Source organism: Triturus cristatus, chromosome 8 (assembly GCF_964204655.1).
Source record: "Triturus cristatus chromosome 8, aTriCri1.1, whole genome shotgun sequence".
Classification (NCBI taxonomy): Eukaryota; Metazoa; Chordata; class Amphibia; order Caudata; family Salamandridae; genus Triturus; species Triturus cristatus.
This window is the reverse complement of record NC_140591.1, coordinates 1,118,530,479-1,118,546,168: the sequence shown is the minus strand read 5'-3', so window position 1 is coordinate 1,118,546,168 and position 15,690 is coordinate 1,118,530,479. Positions and strand designations below refer to the sequence as shown.

Genomic DNA, 15,690 nt, shown 5'->3' with positions numbered 1-15,690 from the left:
CTCCATACGGTAAGACTGAAGGTCAGTAAATTCCTCACCCATAAATGTTGTTACAGATACGGCCTGCAAATTCCACATACAGGATATGCATGCAAAAGCAGGGTCTGTGGAGCCGATACCTATGGTGAAGTTATAAATGTAACACGAAGGCAATAGTCACAGTAGACAAGAAACACCACCTAGGTTGTCAGCTATACCCACGGATCCTGGCGCTCAAACAGGAACACACAAGGTAGTAACAGTAAAGGTGTAGAACAAAATACACAGCCACAATAGACAAGGAGCTAGCAAGGAGAGAAGGAAAACGAGGACACCTGGCAGAAAGCAAGTACCAAACATACAAGGAAATTAGAAGCAAGACAGCGAACCAGGAACTGAAAAGAGACAATCGGAAGAAAAGTGGAAACCGAGACAAGGGAAACCCAGGAGAGCGGATTCAATGGTGCATTAATTATTACTAAATCAGGAATTAAGGAAACTAGGAATAACTGGGGATCAGGAGTAAAGGTGGCACTGAAGACCGTGCTAATTCAGGAACAAGGAATGCTATAGCACAGGAATCAAGGAAACACTGAAGGCAGTGCTAGTTCAGCAACAAGGATAGCTATAGATGAGGAACAGGAATAACTATAGCTCAGGAATCAAGGAATCAAGTTAACACTGTAGTTCAGGAACAAGGATAGCTATAACTCAGGATTCAAGGTATGTGAAAAGCTCAGAGAACAAGGATAGATCTCACTGGAACACAGCTACAATGGCCAACATTGGACTGAAAGAATCTGGGCTTGAAAGAACTCACAGTAATCACATGCATTAGGTGTGAGCAGGCTAGCAGCAAGCCACAGGTGAGCTGAATTCTTCCAGCCATCCTTGGCCTGCAGGGTGAAGACGAAGCAGTGAGCAGGGAACTCCAGGTAATGGAGTTTCAGGCATGAGCAGGCTGGCTTTCACAAAACCCGGCATGGATTGAGAATGGATGTCAATTTGCAAGTAGAGTCAAAATCGCTGAAAGTTAGTATATGCATGCAGGGGAGGGCCTCAAAGCTTATTGGAACACTGGAAAGTTCCACGATTCTGCCCCCTGGTGATGGGCAAGAAAGCACATGGAGTGAATCGTGACACAGGAGGTCAGTCAGCTGACCCTTGGAGTAACTTCGGCTTGGGATGAAGGAAGCAGGTCTAGTCTTTATCAACAAGCAAGGCAGGCCCTAAGTAGCAGGAAAGCAAAGTGTCCATCTTCTGTAGTATCCACAGGCCCAGGTGTGCACTGAAGTGTGGTTCTGAGGGTCCCCTTTTCATACATGGTGCCCACTTTAAAAATGGGAGAAGCTTTTGGGGTCTGCCCTGGTCCCAGTCGGTCTGGTGCACAAAAGGCTTGTGTGATGTTTGTGTTTGAGCTGGGCCAGTGCCTTTGAAGTGCAAGTGTGGAACAGAGACAGCTCTGCCCATCACCACCTCCCGCCCCCACCCCTCCCCCCCCCAATTAAGTCAGGGTGGCCCATCCTGCCAGATCTTCAACTTTGATGCTGTCTGGAAGTAATACACAAAGGACAACTGTCAATTACACCTAGTCAAAAGGCTGCAGGCATCAAATGGTTAAACAAAAGAACCAAAATGGCCTGATTAGAAGGGGCGTAATCCACTTTTGTATATGGGATTGAAAGTGGGTGTTCAACTTTCTCTACCCACCTATTGATTCAGAAATGTCTCAATTTTATTAAATTCTTATTGCCCATAATACATTTCTATATTTATAAAAACTTTGTTTTGTCAGTCACTTCTCTCCAAGTCTACCCCAACTATACAGGTGTAGAGAACAGAAAACAGCCCAGATTTGCTTTCAACTGAGCATGTCATTTAAAAGATAAATTAGTACATACACGACCGGTACAGCGTAACAAGGACTCATCAATTCCATCTGGACACTACCCATGCGGGAGTTGTTCAGTATGTGACTTAACGGAGAAAACCAACAGTATACAATTGATGAATGAGAGGACGTGGCATCTGACCAAATTCAGCAAGTGTAATACTGTCAATGTAATTTACCGACTCACCTGCCAATGTGGGTTACACTACATAGGTTTAACCTCTCGTAAGATTAAAGTCCGTATTCAGGAACATCCGAGTACTATAAAGTCAGGAAAATTAACTACACGGCTTGTACAACATTACGATGCTAGAGCATTGAAATGGCTTGTTCCGGAAAGAGTAGTGGATGAAGCACGCAACATTGAGAAAACACTCGCTAAAAAAGCCCATTGGATTTTTATTGAAAAGGCTGACCAGATTGGATTGAATGGCTGTATTGAATGGAATAAGATCAGTGGGTGAATAACCTGCTGTTTGGTATCAGTGATGCTGTTGAATTGGTGAGGTCTTAAATATTTCAGAAATCTTACGATAGAGGCGGGCCCCTGTCTACATTAAATAAGGAGTACTGAATGTAACACATCCATACTGGCGAGTCCAATTGGGATAGTCAGATTTGGGACATATGACCAGCAGCCTAAAATAATATCTAATCATCCCTTGGACACATATTTTCCAGTTGTGATGATTATTTGACATCTTTGATGTCCGACAAGTAAATGGAAATTGTATTGCCATTTAGTATGGTATGTGGGTATAAGTAGTTGGAAAGCTGGTAAAAACTACGCGCTTTTGATACGGAGCCTGGGATAAGGTAAATGTACGTATAAATTATTTTCCTGTGCATTAGCATTAAAAATGATGGGGTAACTATTTCCTGTCAATATGCGGAGATGCATTAACATTATGTGCTTCACTGGGAATACAGCGGAACAGTCGAAAACCTTTTTCAAGATGGCGCTGACATTTTGTACTGAATGCGCGTTGCATAGCAAGGAAGTCACATGATGCGTCGGTAAAATGATGCGTGAAGACCGCATCGATGCACCAGGACGAGTCGAAGCTCGCTTCACGGGTACACGCGGTAAGAGTATTTGGGGGGCAGTCCTGAAAGCTTGGTGAGTCAGGTGGCATATCGGTTGTGGACATCCACGTAGATGGATGTTGTGTCTGAGAGATTTCAATACAGCAGGGCCCTGGTCTGAGCCTAAACTGAATAGTCAGACGAGTGTGAAAGCATATCTAATGCGACAACCTACATACCTGTTCCGACATTGGATACAAACAAAGACTGACAATGATGCCTGAATATATGCACTTTGGCACTGTGAGTTTGCATCAAGTGAACTGAAGCAAACATAAAAATCTAAATTAATTCTGCAGTGTGAATGAAGTACATATATGACTACAGCGTGGCAGGGACTGTGATTATGTGTTGACGGACAGTGTGATTATGGTGCGGATTAATGAACATTTGATATATATAGCAAACAAGCAAACAATAGCTGTATGTCTTTTTAGGTAAAATTATGACAACGGTTGGTGTTGTACAAGGGGCTTACAGTTGAAAGAAGCACCCTGTGACAAGGTGGATGGCTGGTACGAGGGGCCTTGGCTAACACGTGGTAAATACTTATTTCAGCCATTTTTTGTTCAGGTTAATTGTTTGTCCTATGAAGTTTGTGAATATTAGCGAGGAGGTTCTAACTGGTTGGTCGTTTTTAACTGGTATCTTTTTTGTATTTGTATTTCTCAGTCACTTCGTGTACAAAAATTAAAGTCCAGTAAGGTGAATTACGACCTCGAGCCCTGACGAAATTGCCACAACGAAGAAACAGGCAATGAAACCTGTTGGCCCATCCTGAATTAGTCTGTAACATGCAGGTGTTTAACCTTAAGTAAGCTCCCGTTTTGAATTAAATTGTCACTCGGTAAATGTGAGTATGAACTCAATTTTAATCAGAGATATTTTCTGTCTCACAGCAGCACGGGGTCTTTTTCTTTGTGACATACACAATATTATCTTCACCTTTATTATTTGGACTGAACACTTCTTTTCTTTTTCACAGGTGAGATCACTAACAACGATGAGAAACGTGGGCACAGCTGGTGAGAACCAACCAGCAGCTCCTTTGGTGTAGCACACGTGAGGGCCTATCTCACATAAACACACATTTTTTGTTGTCTATACACCTGTATAGTTGGGGTAGACTTGGAGAGAAGTGACTGACAACGTTTTTATAAATATAGAAATGTATTATAAGCAATACGGATTGAATAACATTGAGAAATTTCTCAATCAATAGGTGGGTAGAGAAACTTGAACACCCACTTTCAATCCTATATACAAAAGTGGATTAAGCCCCTTATAATCAGGTTATTTGTGAGTGGAGGGCGACCTGATTAATTTTCCCTCACTAGCTCCTTATTGTGATTGATCAAATGGTTAAAACAAGAAAATACCAACTTTCTGAAAGTTGCTTTTTCAGGAATTGTGACTAAAAATCCAACGTTAACATTTCAGAGGGTTTCAAATAACAGTTCCTCAGACATCAAACATGACATTCTACTCTGCTCCCAATCAAAGGTTGGCATTTATTAAATGCAATAAGGTAACACAGTGTTATCCTATGACTGAGGTGGGCCTTTCAGTAGTGAAAAACAAAATGTACAAGTTTTTCACTAATCAATCAATCAATCATGGAACTTATATCGCGCACTACTCACCCGTAAGGGTCTCAAGGCGCTTGGGGAAGGGGGTCTGCTACTGCTCGAACAGCCAGGTCTTGAGCTGTTTCCTGAAGGACAGGTGGTCCTGGGTCATCCGCAGGTGGACGGGTAGGGAGTTCCAAGTCTTAGCTGCCAGGTAGGAGAATGACCTTCCTCCAGCGGTGGCTCTCTGGATGCGAGGGACGACGGCGAGGGCGAGGTTAGCGGAACGTAGCCGGCGGGTGGGCGTGTAGAAGGTGAGGCGGCTGTTGAGGTACCCTGGGCCTAGGTCGTGGAGGGACTTGTGTGCGTGGGTGAGGAGTCTGAACGTGATCCTCTTGTTGACCGGGAGCCAGTGCAGGTCTCTCAGGTGGCACGAGATGTGGCTGCGTCGGGGGACGTCCAGGATGAGTCGGGCGGAGGCGTTCTGAATACGCTGAAGTCTTTTCTGAAGCTTGGCCGTAGTACCGGCGTAGAGGGTGTTTCCGTAGTCTAGTCTGCTGGTGACGAGAGCGTGGGTGACCGTCTTCCTGGTCTCGGTTGGGATCCATCGGAAGATCTTTCGGAGCATGCGGAGGTTGTGGAAGCAAGCTGAGGAGACGGCGTTGACTTGTCTGGTCATCGATAGGGAGGAGTCCAGTATGACGCCCAAGTTGCGTGCGTGGTCCGTCGGTTCAGGTGCGGTGCCTAGTGCCGGAGGCCACCAGGAGTCGTCCCATGCGGAGGGTGATGGTCCCAGGATGAGGACTTCTGTCTTGTCCGTGTTCAGTTTCAGGCGGCTGATGTTCATCCATTCAGCGACGTCTGTCATCCCTTCGTGCAGGCTGGCTTTGGCGGTGTCGGGGTCTCTGGTGAGGGAGAGAATTAGCTGGGTGTCATCGGCGTAGGAAATGATGTTGAGGTTGTGTTGGCGTGCGATGGCAGCGAGGGGTTTCATGTAGATGTTGAAGAGAGTGGGGCTGAGCGACGATCCTTGCGGGACGCCGCAGATGACTTCGGTGGCCTCGGAGCGGAACGGAGGGAGGCGTACTCTCTGTGTTCTGCCGGAGAGGTATGAGATGATCCATTCCAGAGCCTTCCCTTGGATGCCGGTGTCGTTGAGGCGTTGGACTAGTGTGCGGTGGCAGACAGTGTCAAATGCTGCGGAGAGGTCTAGGAGGATGAGTGCCGCTGTTTCGCCGTTGTCGAGCAGGGCTCGGATGTCGTCGGTGGCTGCGATGAGGGCGGTCTCGGTGCTGTGGTTGGCTCTGAATCCGGACTGTGATGGGTCGAGGGATCCGTTCGTCTCGAGGAAGGCTGCCAGTTGCTTGTTGACGACCTTCTCGATGACTTTGGCGGGGAAAGGAAGGAGCGAGATGGGGCGGAAGTTCTTGAGGTCGGTCGGGTCCGCTGTTGGTTTCTTCAGCAGAGCGCTGAGTTCGGCGTGCTTCCAGCTCTCCGGGAAAGTAGCTGTGTTGAAGGAGGTGTTGATGATGTCTCGGAGGTGGGGTGCGATGGTAGAGGCTGCCTTGTTGAAAACATGATGGGGGCACGGGTCGGTCGGAGATCCGGAGTGGATGGTGTTCATCATGCGTGACGTGTCTTCGGGGGTCACCTCGGTCCATGTCTGGAGGGTGGCGGCGGGGTGCGAAGGTACGACCGATGGGTGCGGGGGTGAAATGTCGAAGCCGTTGTGGATGTTGGCGATCTTGCGGTGGAAGTACGAGGCGAGGGAGTCGCAGAGGTCCTGTGAGGGAGTGATGCCACTACAGGACATGTAAAAGAAAAAAAGCACATGTCCAACTTTTTAAATACACACACCCTGCATTATGGGCTGTTTAGGGCCTAGGGGTGACATATGTATTAAGAAGGAAGGTTTAGGCCTGGTATAAGCTTTTTTTTCCCAGGTCGAAATGGCAGATTATAACGGCACATACAGGCTGCAATGGCAGGCTTGAGCCATGTTTAAAAAAGCTACATAAGTGTATGGCTCAATCAGTGCTGCAGCCCACTAGTAGCATTTAATTTACAGGCCCTAGGTACACGAAGTACCAATTAATATGGACTGACAAGTATATTAAATGTGCCCAATTAAGTGTAAGCTAATTTCACCACAAATACATTGCATGCCTAAAGCCACATTTTTCACCCCACATTTTTTTTACAACGCATATGTTTTTACAACGTATGCCATTACCAAGCATGGTTTATAAAAACAATGTATTTGTGGGGGGTGGAGACCCTCGCACACCCCTGATCTGAACTTCAATGTGCAGTAAATGTGTGGTATAGGTGTGGTAAAGACTTTCGTTGGAAAAACATACACGTGGTAAAACAATGCATGCTACAAAGCGTGTGGTAAAGGCACAACGTGGTAAAAACCTTGTTGTAAAGTCAGTTTCCTGTTTTAAGGAGAGAGCGCAAACACATTAGCACCGGTCAGCAGTAGGAAAGTGCACAGTGTTCTAAAAGCCAACAAAAACAGGTTCAGGAGAGTGAAGGCAAAAAGTATGGGGAGGACCCTGCAGAGGGCCATGTCCAACATCCATCATGGGGTAGGAAAAAGAGTAAAAAAAAGAGCAAATGAAGGAGCTGTCTAGTGATGAATGCCAAGATAAACAATGCGTTCTTACCTGAAGTCCGCACTGTTCGATCCGCAGACACATTACGGACCAACTTCCCAGTACCCTACCATATAACCTGTGCGTAGATTCTAACACTAGGAAGATGCAGTAGGGTTCAAGGAGGAGGTCCTGGAAATGGATGCTTTAATGATCTTAGTTGTCGACCTGCGAGGCAAGAAGAAAACACTATTAGGTCTTCTGTCTTTTAAACTACAGACCTTTTTCCCTCCCACACTACTGAAAGTTTTCGCTTGTATTGTTGTTAAGTGTCCTACCTGCGATCAACTGTTAATTTGCAAAGCATCTGTTGATATGGGTGAGGGGGTATGAGCTGTTCTGTCAGTAGTCCTCTTGTAATGTATGGAGACAACGCCAGTAAGAACAAATAACTACAAACAGAATGAAAGAAGGAGCAATAACTAACTTGTTTTATACAGGGCTTTGATTTTTCCTTCTTTCAAATCCATATAGCTATTTTCACTTCTACTCACACAAATACCATAGTTCCTATAATATCTAGTCGCTGGTGAGAACTTCTTTGCAAATATCTAGAAAACAGTGAAGACGAATGTCTGCAAACTCTTAAAAACACTATAAAGATTTTGCTGATATATAGACATACAAAGTCATGGGGATGTTAACTATGTCAAATGTCAGAAAACATCCAACCTATGATCCCTTTACTATAGACTTTGTTGCATCACAAAGTTTGTTTTAAGTATTCCAAAAATGGCTACTTAAAAAATAAAATTCGTAATGTAGCCCTTACTTGCGTTGAGTACCACAAAGTCTTCTCATGTTGTCTTTCCTTCAGATTACGCTTTGAGCACAGAGCCAGTGTTGCCTTGGATATGGAACCCGGAGAGTCCTGGAAACAAGTAAGCGTCCTTGGATATGCTTGTGTGTCCTCTGAAGATCAAGACGGCTAAGCACCTTCTGGAACTCTGGTGTGGCATTATATACTCAAGCCACACCCAATATGTCTGCCGCAATGTCACAACGTCTTGCCATGACATCCCACGCATGCGTGCAAATGTTTTGCTCTGCTCACGTCAGACGGACAGAACAGAAAGGCATGGACTGGAACAAGTGAGCGCTCACAAAAATACTCTAACTTGGTGAACCAAACGTTTGTTCTGGGAAACGACACTTGGTTGTACAGATCTCTCAGTCCCATAAAGTGCTATTTACAGTCTGTATCGGCTTGCATATGATAACGTACCTTTGGTCATATAGACATTGTGCCTTTGATTCAATCAGTAAGTTACAGTCATCGCACCACAACATTACACTAACAGATTTGGCAGTGCTGGTTGCACAGGATAGGGGCCAGTTTTTATGAAATAACGGTCCCTCTCATTATACAGGACATGAAACAAGCGGAGGGATGTAGGGCGCCATAGGGGAATCATGACAAGGAGTTTAAAGAAACGACTGCATTTGAAAGAGATTTTGCAAATGTGTTCAACCATGAACCTTAGGTGCAAGTAAATTAGTATCTTGCTATTTGATCAACAGCCTCAGAGAATTTTAAATTAGAGGAACATGTCAGAAAACTGGTGCTCAATGACCCAAGTGGGTCTTCCAAGCCGTAATGGGTCTCTGCCTCAGCCAAAAGCCAAAGGGTATCCACAGCATTGCTGAAAACAAAAAAAACACTGACATTCAACCCAGGGGTCAGACTCCTCAATCTGCTCTGGACATGCAACACCTCCCAAACACCGCGACCAAAACCAAGCCCCCAATATCGACTTTTCATTCATAGCAGCACCACTTGGTCTTAGCAGCAGCTGAGGCAGTCTCAGCAGCAAACTAAGATTGACTTATTCACAACAAAGAGCCAGGGAGTGAAAGATGAACACTGCAGCTTACTAAAGTAACACCAACAGAATCCATGAAACCAGAGACTAATGTAAGAGGAGGGGATACACACGATCACATAGACAGATACGATACTAAGTTTAAATCTTCCTCAGTAGTAGCAAAAAAGAAAAACAAACCATCAGAGAAAGTAGTCAAGAAAGTGAAGCCAAGTAGAAAGCAGAAAACACATTTCTCTCCATCCCCCCAGTAATACCCAATTGTCTCTGGGAAAGATTAAGTATTTGCAAAGATTTTCTTGTGTGACAGATCTATTGGCACACTGTTTGCAACTCCTAAAAGCTATACATAGCTACTAGTTGGCTGCTACTTGTTTAGAGCATGTCTGAGAACCTCATCCACCTCTCAGAGCAAATTAGCGAATATGAAATTCAAGGATAGCCCACCACAGAGGACTTATTAAGCATTCTTGAATTGAAATACAATACATAGGCATAGCAAGACTGGCAGACGATACTCAGTCGTGAGTAATTCCAATGCTGAAGCACATGATGGAAGCGCAACATGTCAGCTGCTCAAACGACATATTGGTCTCATTTTAAAAGATTGACCTGCCATATTCCCCATATATAACTGAACTCCAGTATTGCACACTTTTAATACTGGATCCCAAAGATATATATACACACACACACCACACATTTAGCGTTGATCTATTGTTCTGGACATTGCTTTCTTTGGATATTTTAAGTTGGCTGAAAATGTTTGTGCTTGCATTGCCTGGAAATTACATGCTAAGCCATATGTGCCTTATTTTGATTTACGTAAGAAAAACTAAATATTTTAAAAAGGATGGAGATGAATGGAATGGAATGGAATGGAAAGGGCTTGAGGGGTAAAATGAAATGTGGCACAGTAGCACTTCCACTAATCACAATTTGTAGAACACTTCATCCTTAGATCAAGGAATAACTATGCGACTTGTACTTGCTGGCTTCGCTGCGGAAAAAGCAATCATACTGTCCCCCACATTGCTGAATCAGTTTCTTCTGAAAAATACTGTTAGATTTTGCCTTTGAAAATAAATTTTTTTGCTCAAATTCGTTTTTGGGTGTAAATGTTGCAAAATGTTATGTGAATGTTGAAAATCTTTTTTTGGGGAGCAACTGTGGACAAATGTGCATTTTTAAAACTGCCTTGCTAGTGCAATAAATTGCTTCTTTAATTATTAGCCCCTGTTAGCTAAGATGTTTGCCAAAAAGGTTTCTGGTTTGAGCATTGCAGTTTCCTGAAATAAACATTTGGCTGGGTTTACATTGGCTAGCCTTCAGCTTTTGTCACACCTGGGTTGACTTCATACAGTGCCATCTGGTGGTTTAGCACTGCGGCTAGGACTCGGTCACTTCTTGGTTGGCTCCATATTATTTTTCCTAGTGGCTTAGAACTTCCTCCAAAGTCTAGGATTAAGCAGAAAGCACACTAGGCACCAGGGATTTATTTTCTGAGCACATTATGGGTGGGGGCTGCCCCCCCAAAATTCCAGTTTACATTATTGATTTCACATCCATTTCTACCACTACCTGGAAGGAGGTTGAAAGCACAAAAAATAGCAAAAATAGGCTATGTCTCAGTAAAACGCCAAAACTGTGTAGAAAACTTGTTTTCTGACAAAAGTCTGCCTGTCCCTGAAAGCTGAGAAGATTGGGATTTCAGCACCACAAAGCATTTGCAGGGAAAAAACAGATGCTTTCTTCTGCAGCACTTTTTCCCCCATTTTTTATAAAAACAAACCAAAATGTAGCTGTATGTTGGCTAGTTTCTGGGTCCACAAACCGTGGGTACCTTTAGAATCCTTTTTTTCCAGCATCTTGAGGACGCAAATTTGACGTAGATACCTTACGTGGACAAAAAGTTACAGGGGCTTAAGCGCAAACTACCCCAAATAGCAAAAAAAGGCTTAGCGGGGGGGGGGGGGGGGGGGGGGGTGGGGGGGGTCAGAGGCCTAGCAGCTCAAGGGTTAAACAAGTTAACATAACAGATTGCAGAACTATTAATGACATATGGTATGATACACTACATGACAGGTTGCGAGAACTTTATATTACAGATTCCATGGCTAACTACTTTGTTGGATGTTAGGAAAGGAATGGTACTGCGGGGAGAAATGTGGACATGGCTGTGAACGTTGGGGGTATTTTGGGGTAGACACTTAGCCAGGAGCAGCGGCTAAACTGTAAGTAAGCTGGCATCACTATCAATTGAACATATTTTTTAATAATAAAATAAATTTACCACACACTACATGCTGTGAGCCCATTCCGAACAATGGTGACTAGGATGGGATGAAGAGCGGTGTTGACAGAGGTCGATGGTGATTGCGACAGTGCCATTGCTGATTCTTGCGCCCTGTGGTCGGCCGCCGTGACATATGGAATTAAGAATTTGCAGTTACTGTTCGAGGCGTTGTGTGGCTGGTGTGTAGAAGGTGCAGGAGCCAGCAGCAACAGATGATCGGAGGCAGGGCAGAGGAGGAGTTTGCAGCGGCTTAGTGGTGTGACGCAGCTGGATGTAGGAGCCTAAGCCGAGCTTGTGATGTTGCAACGTGGGAGGAGCTGCAGCCGGAGACCAGCAATTGTCGTATTCATTGTTGCTGCGCAATGAGTAACCTTGCTGGCAGTCGGAGAACCACCTACACAATGGAAGTTGTAGCTTGATTTATTTAAAGCTTATGCTGAGGATCTGGAAGATGGTGAATGTACTCCAGAAAGACGACTGTCTTTACTAAGGCTCAGATTGGGTGTTATAGGACTACGGTCGTTCAAGAATTCACCTCCTTTAAAGAACACGGGGGATGTGGATATCTACCAATGTGCTGTTAAGCAACTGCATGAGCGGTATGGTAGAAAGATGAACGTAGTAATGGAGCGATATACATTTTATTCTAGAGAACAGAATGAAGAAACAATTGATCAGTACATGGCCGCTTTGCTGGAGTTAGCTGTGACGTGTGCATTTTTGCGGATGATTCATGAGCACGTTCTGATAGATCAATTATTGATGAAAAACAAATCAAAGTAAATTCAGGAGAAACAATAGTCGCTGGGGGAATAGTCATTAAAAGGCGGTAGTTGAGGTCGCAAGAAGTATTGAGGTGACAAAGTTTATACAGGTGGTTAGGTGCGAGAGCAAGAATGATGGAGTTGTATGCACTGTTGGTAGTAAATAAATAAGGAGAAAGGGAAAAGTTGGGATGTGATGCATGCAAGTGGATTGAATAAGAGTGATCGAATAGCAGTTTTACAGGGATGTCATGCTACAGGTGTGGGTCCAACAATCATCTGGCTAATCCTAGAACATCTCCAGTGGTAAGCAAGGTGTGTAGTACTTCTAAGAAAAAAAAAGGGATATTTTAGTTGGGTATGTAAGAGTATCAGGAGAAGTTAATTATGTTGCCAAGGATGCTGATGGGTCTAGAATACAAGGTACGGTTTAGAGCATCCAGAATGAGTAGATTGGATTAAGGATGTCCAATTGTTTGCTGAATATCAGTGGTGTATAGGTTGAAGCCATGGTGGATTCGTGTGCATGGTACACAATAATGAGCAAGAAACTCTTTGAGAAGTTGTGGACTGAAAGGGAACTGCCTGCTACCAGTGTAAACCCCTGTAGTTATTCTGGCGTAGAATTCCGATGGTGGCGGTTATGAAAGTTGAATTGGAATTTGATACGAGGAAATGTCCTGGAGAAGTTTATGTGGGGGAGAAAGGTGACATGACCCTGGGTTGACCTCACATCAGAAGCTTGATATTAAAGCGGATCCTAGTGCAAATCCACAGGTGTATTCTGTGAGTGATGAACAAAATATATCAAACGCGATTAACATGGAGTATACAAGGTTGAAAGAAGAATTTCCTAGTGTGTTTGGAAACCAGTTAGGCAAACTGAATTGTTTTGAGCATGAAAATCTTGCATGAGAATGTTGTGTCTGTAAGTCAGAAATTAAGAAATGTGCCTTTAAATTATAGATTCAATTTGAAGGGGATTCTGCGCGATTTAAAACAGAGAACAATATCATTGAACCTATTGAGAGCTGACACCCGTCATCTCCTGTCGTGATTTCACTCAAACCAAGTGAGGATTTAAGACTATAAAGTTTTTGTAGGGAGCTACTTAGAATAAACAATGAATCACTGAATACGTACCACTATAATGCATTGATTTGCAATTTTATTTATTCACAGCATACCGTAACAACAGAAACCATTGCTGCTACAACAGAACTTTTAAACACGGGAGACTATTCTGAGAAGCGGCAACGTGTTATTAAAGGAGTGAAAACAAGGAATTTATTGAGGTGGTGTGGAAGTGGCAATGCTATGGGACTATCAATGATATGAAAGGACATCAAATGTGAAAATGGTATAAAATTGGATTTTCTATATGACTGACTACCTACATTCAGTAGGAACTTTACCAAAGGCCTTGAAGAAGCAGCATGTAAACGTCACGAAACAAGCGTTGGCTGAAAATATCTTATATTCAAGTAATTTGTAATAGGAATTCATACAAGTGAATACTTATAGTGTTGAAAAACTTTTAGTACAAGTTCTGATGTAGCAGCAATGGTTTCGGTTGTGGTGGTATGCCGAAAAATAAATGTGATTGCAAATCAATGCATTATATTGGTATGGATTCAGTGGTCAATTATTTCCTCCAAGTAGCTCCCTCCAAAATCTTTATATTTCTTATTTATCGACTTGGTTGGGCATCAGTCCAGCAGGTGAGCCTGCGCAGGGCCACCAACATCCTTGCCCAAAATTTGCTAATACTTTTGGGATTTAAGACTGTGTGTGGACTTAAGATATTCTAATGAGGCCATTTAGGTGAATGTGTTTCCATTACCTAATCGGCAGGAATTAATATAATTCATTGGATAGAGAGAATTTTTAAACTAGAAGTCAGGTGAACAGTCTTAAAATGCAGTTGTCGGACTTATTTGATGAATTCAACACTCTTAAAGAGGACTTCAGATAATGTGTGAAGAGCCTTAAAAATAACTAGAGGGTGGTCGAAATCCAAAAGGACTTAAAGAAGAAATACTGAACACTTGCAGGAAGACTTGGATCAGAAGACCATGGGCCAGTAGCCCCTTGTTATTTTTCCATATTGAAAGAAGACGTGATGCCTAGTGCCAAGGCCACGCACCATGACACACCAACTAGGGAACAAAATGTAAGAAGAATTCTCAACTATAAAAAGAAATGTGATATTTCAACCAGCAAAAGATGAAATTCATTGTACGAATCAACAGTACATGTAGATAACACTGAATTTAATGAAGGTGCAGAGGATCCGAATTATCTCATGCATTGTGAGCAGGAATGTACAAATAATGTTAAGCAGCCAAGAGCACAGGAAGATTGGGAAGACAGGAGAGGTGCAAATGCCTTGAGCCTCAAACCCAACCAAGTCATGCAAGTGGCCATATGAACTGCTAATACACCATCACTCGGGCTGTAATTGGCAACATCGTGGGAAATTAAACTGACCTATGCCGAATGGCCAAATGGAATTCCAAGTAGTTACACATAGGACGCGCTAACTTATGATTAAGATTTACATTCTGGTAAATGGTTTCTCCCACAGAGTCAAAAGACTTCACTGAGCTAAATGCCTTCTCATTAAATATCATCCTTTTAAGTTTAACTGACAGGTGCTTGATATTTAGGACAGCACTTTGCAAAGGCTATAAATAACACGACTTGAAACAGCACTAATCACAAGCAGAAATAAGCAACCATCTACCTTGGAATCAAAACTGTGATATAACGAATTGGAAATCCATGAATTTTCACAGGAAAAGCTCTATGAGGCGCCCCTTTTAAGGTCAAGTATGATCAATTAAGCTACTAGCAATTTTGTGACCTAAAATGAGGAGTCTAAATGATGTAGGTAGGTCTTTACAGTTTCACAACAAGCACACATATATAAATGCACAAAATAAAGCAAGCATGCTTCCAAATGAAATGTGTAATTGAATAGCGGACTGCACATTCTTGAAATTGATCCTTATCTACCTGGATAGGACACATCTGAGAAAAAGCACAGCACATACACATGGTTTTGGTCTTCTCTCAGATAAAACATGTAACACGACTTGGTGAAACACAAAGCTCATGAGTGCCCCAACTGAAAATTGGTCCTTTGAAAAGAGGATAGGTTTTTTATGCTTTACTACAATTGTAATGCATTATCAAATGCTGTTGAAATGACTGGAAATTATTTTACATATTTTTAAAACGTCAATTATTGATAGTAGGTAAACAATAACTTATTTGACAGGGGATGCATTAGGACGCTGAGACAGCTAAGCATACTGTGGTGACTGAAAAATAAATGAGGGACCGGAAAGTGTTCATGTATATCTACTGATAAGCACATGCAGATTGTAATAAAGTACACCAACCAATTAATGAATCTGCTCAATAAAGGTGAACTAAATTCTATCACAGGAGCATGGTAAGTAAAGGATCAGCCTTGCTCAGAGCCTTTTCCAGGTACTGGGAATTTTGTTTAGCCCCTTTATAGAAAAGTTCAAAAAGTGTTCACACTCTAGCATAACTTCTGTACAACTGCTACCTCGCTAACTGCCGGTCTGAAGATGAAAGGTGTAGGAAGCTGGCTC

General features: G+C 43.1%; 1 protein-coding gene across 11 annotated transcripts in view; it reads right to left on the bottom strand.

The window, feature by feature from the left end:
* TFDP1 (transcription factor Dp-1) overlaps positions 1–15,690 on the bottom strand; it is a 392,616-nt gene that overhangs the window by 262,875 nt on the left and 114,051 nt on the right. Inside the window, exon 1 of one of the 11 annotated variants that reach the window (XM_085622733.1) lies at positions 7,194–7,344. The exons of the other annotated variants lie outside the window; for them this stretch is intronic. Within the exon in view, the coding sequence (XP_085478859.1) occupies positions 7,194–7,226 (33 nt within the window). The 5' untranslated portion in view covers positions 7,227–7,344. Of the gene's footprint in view, positions 1–7,193; positions 7,345–15,690 lie in introns of those variants that run through there. 11 annotated transcript variants of the gene reach the window in all.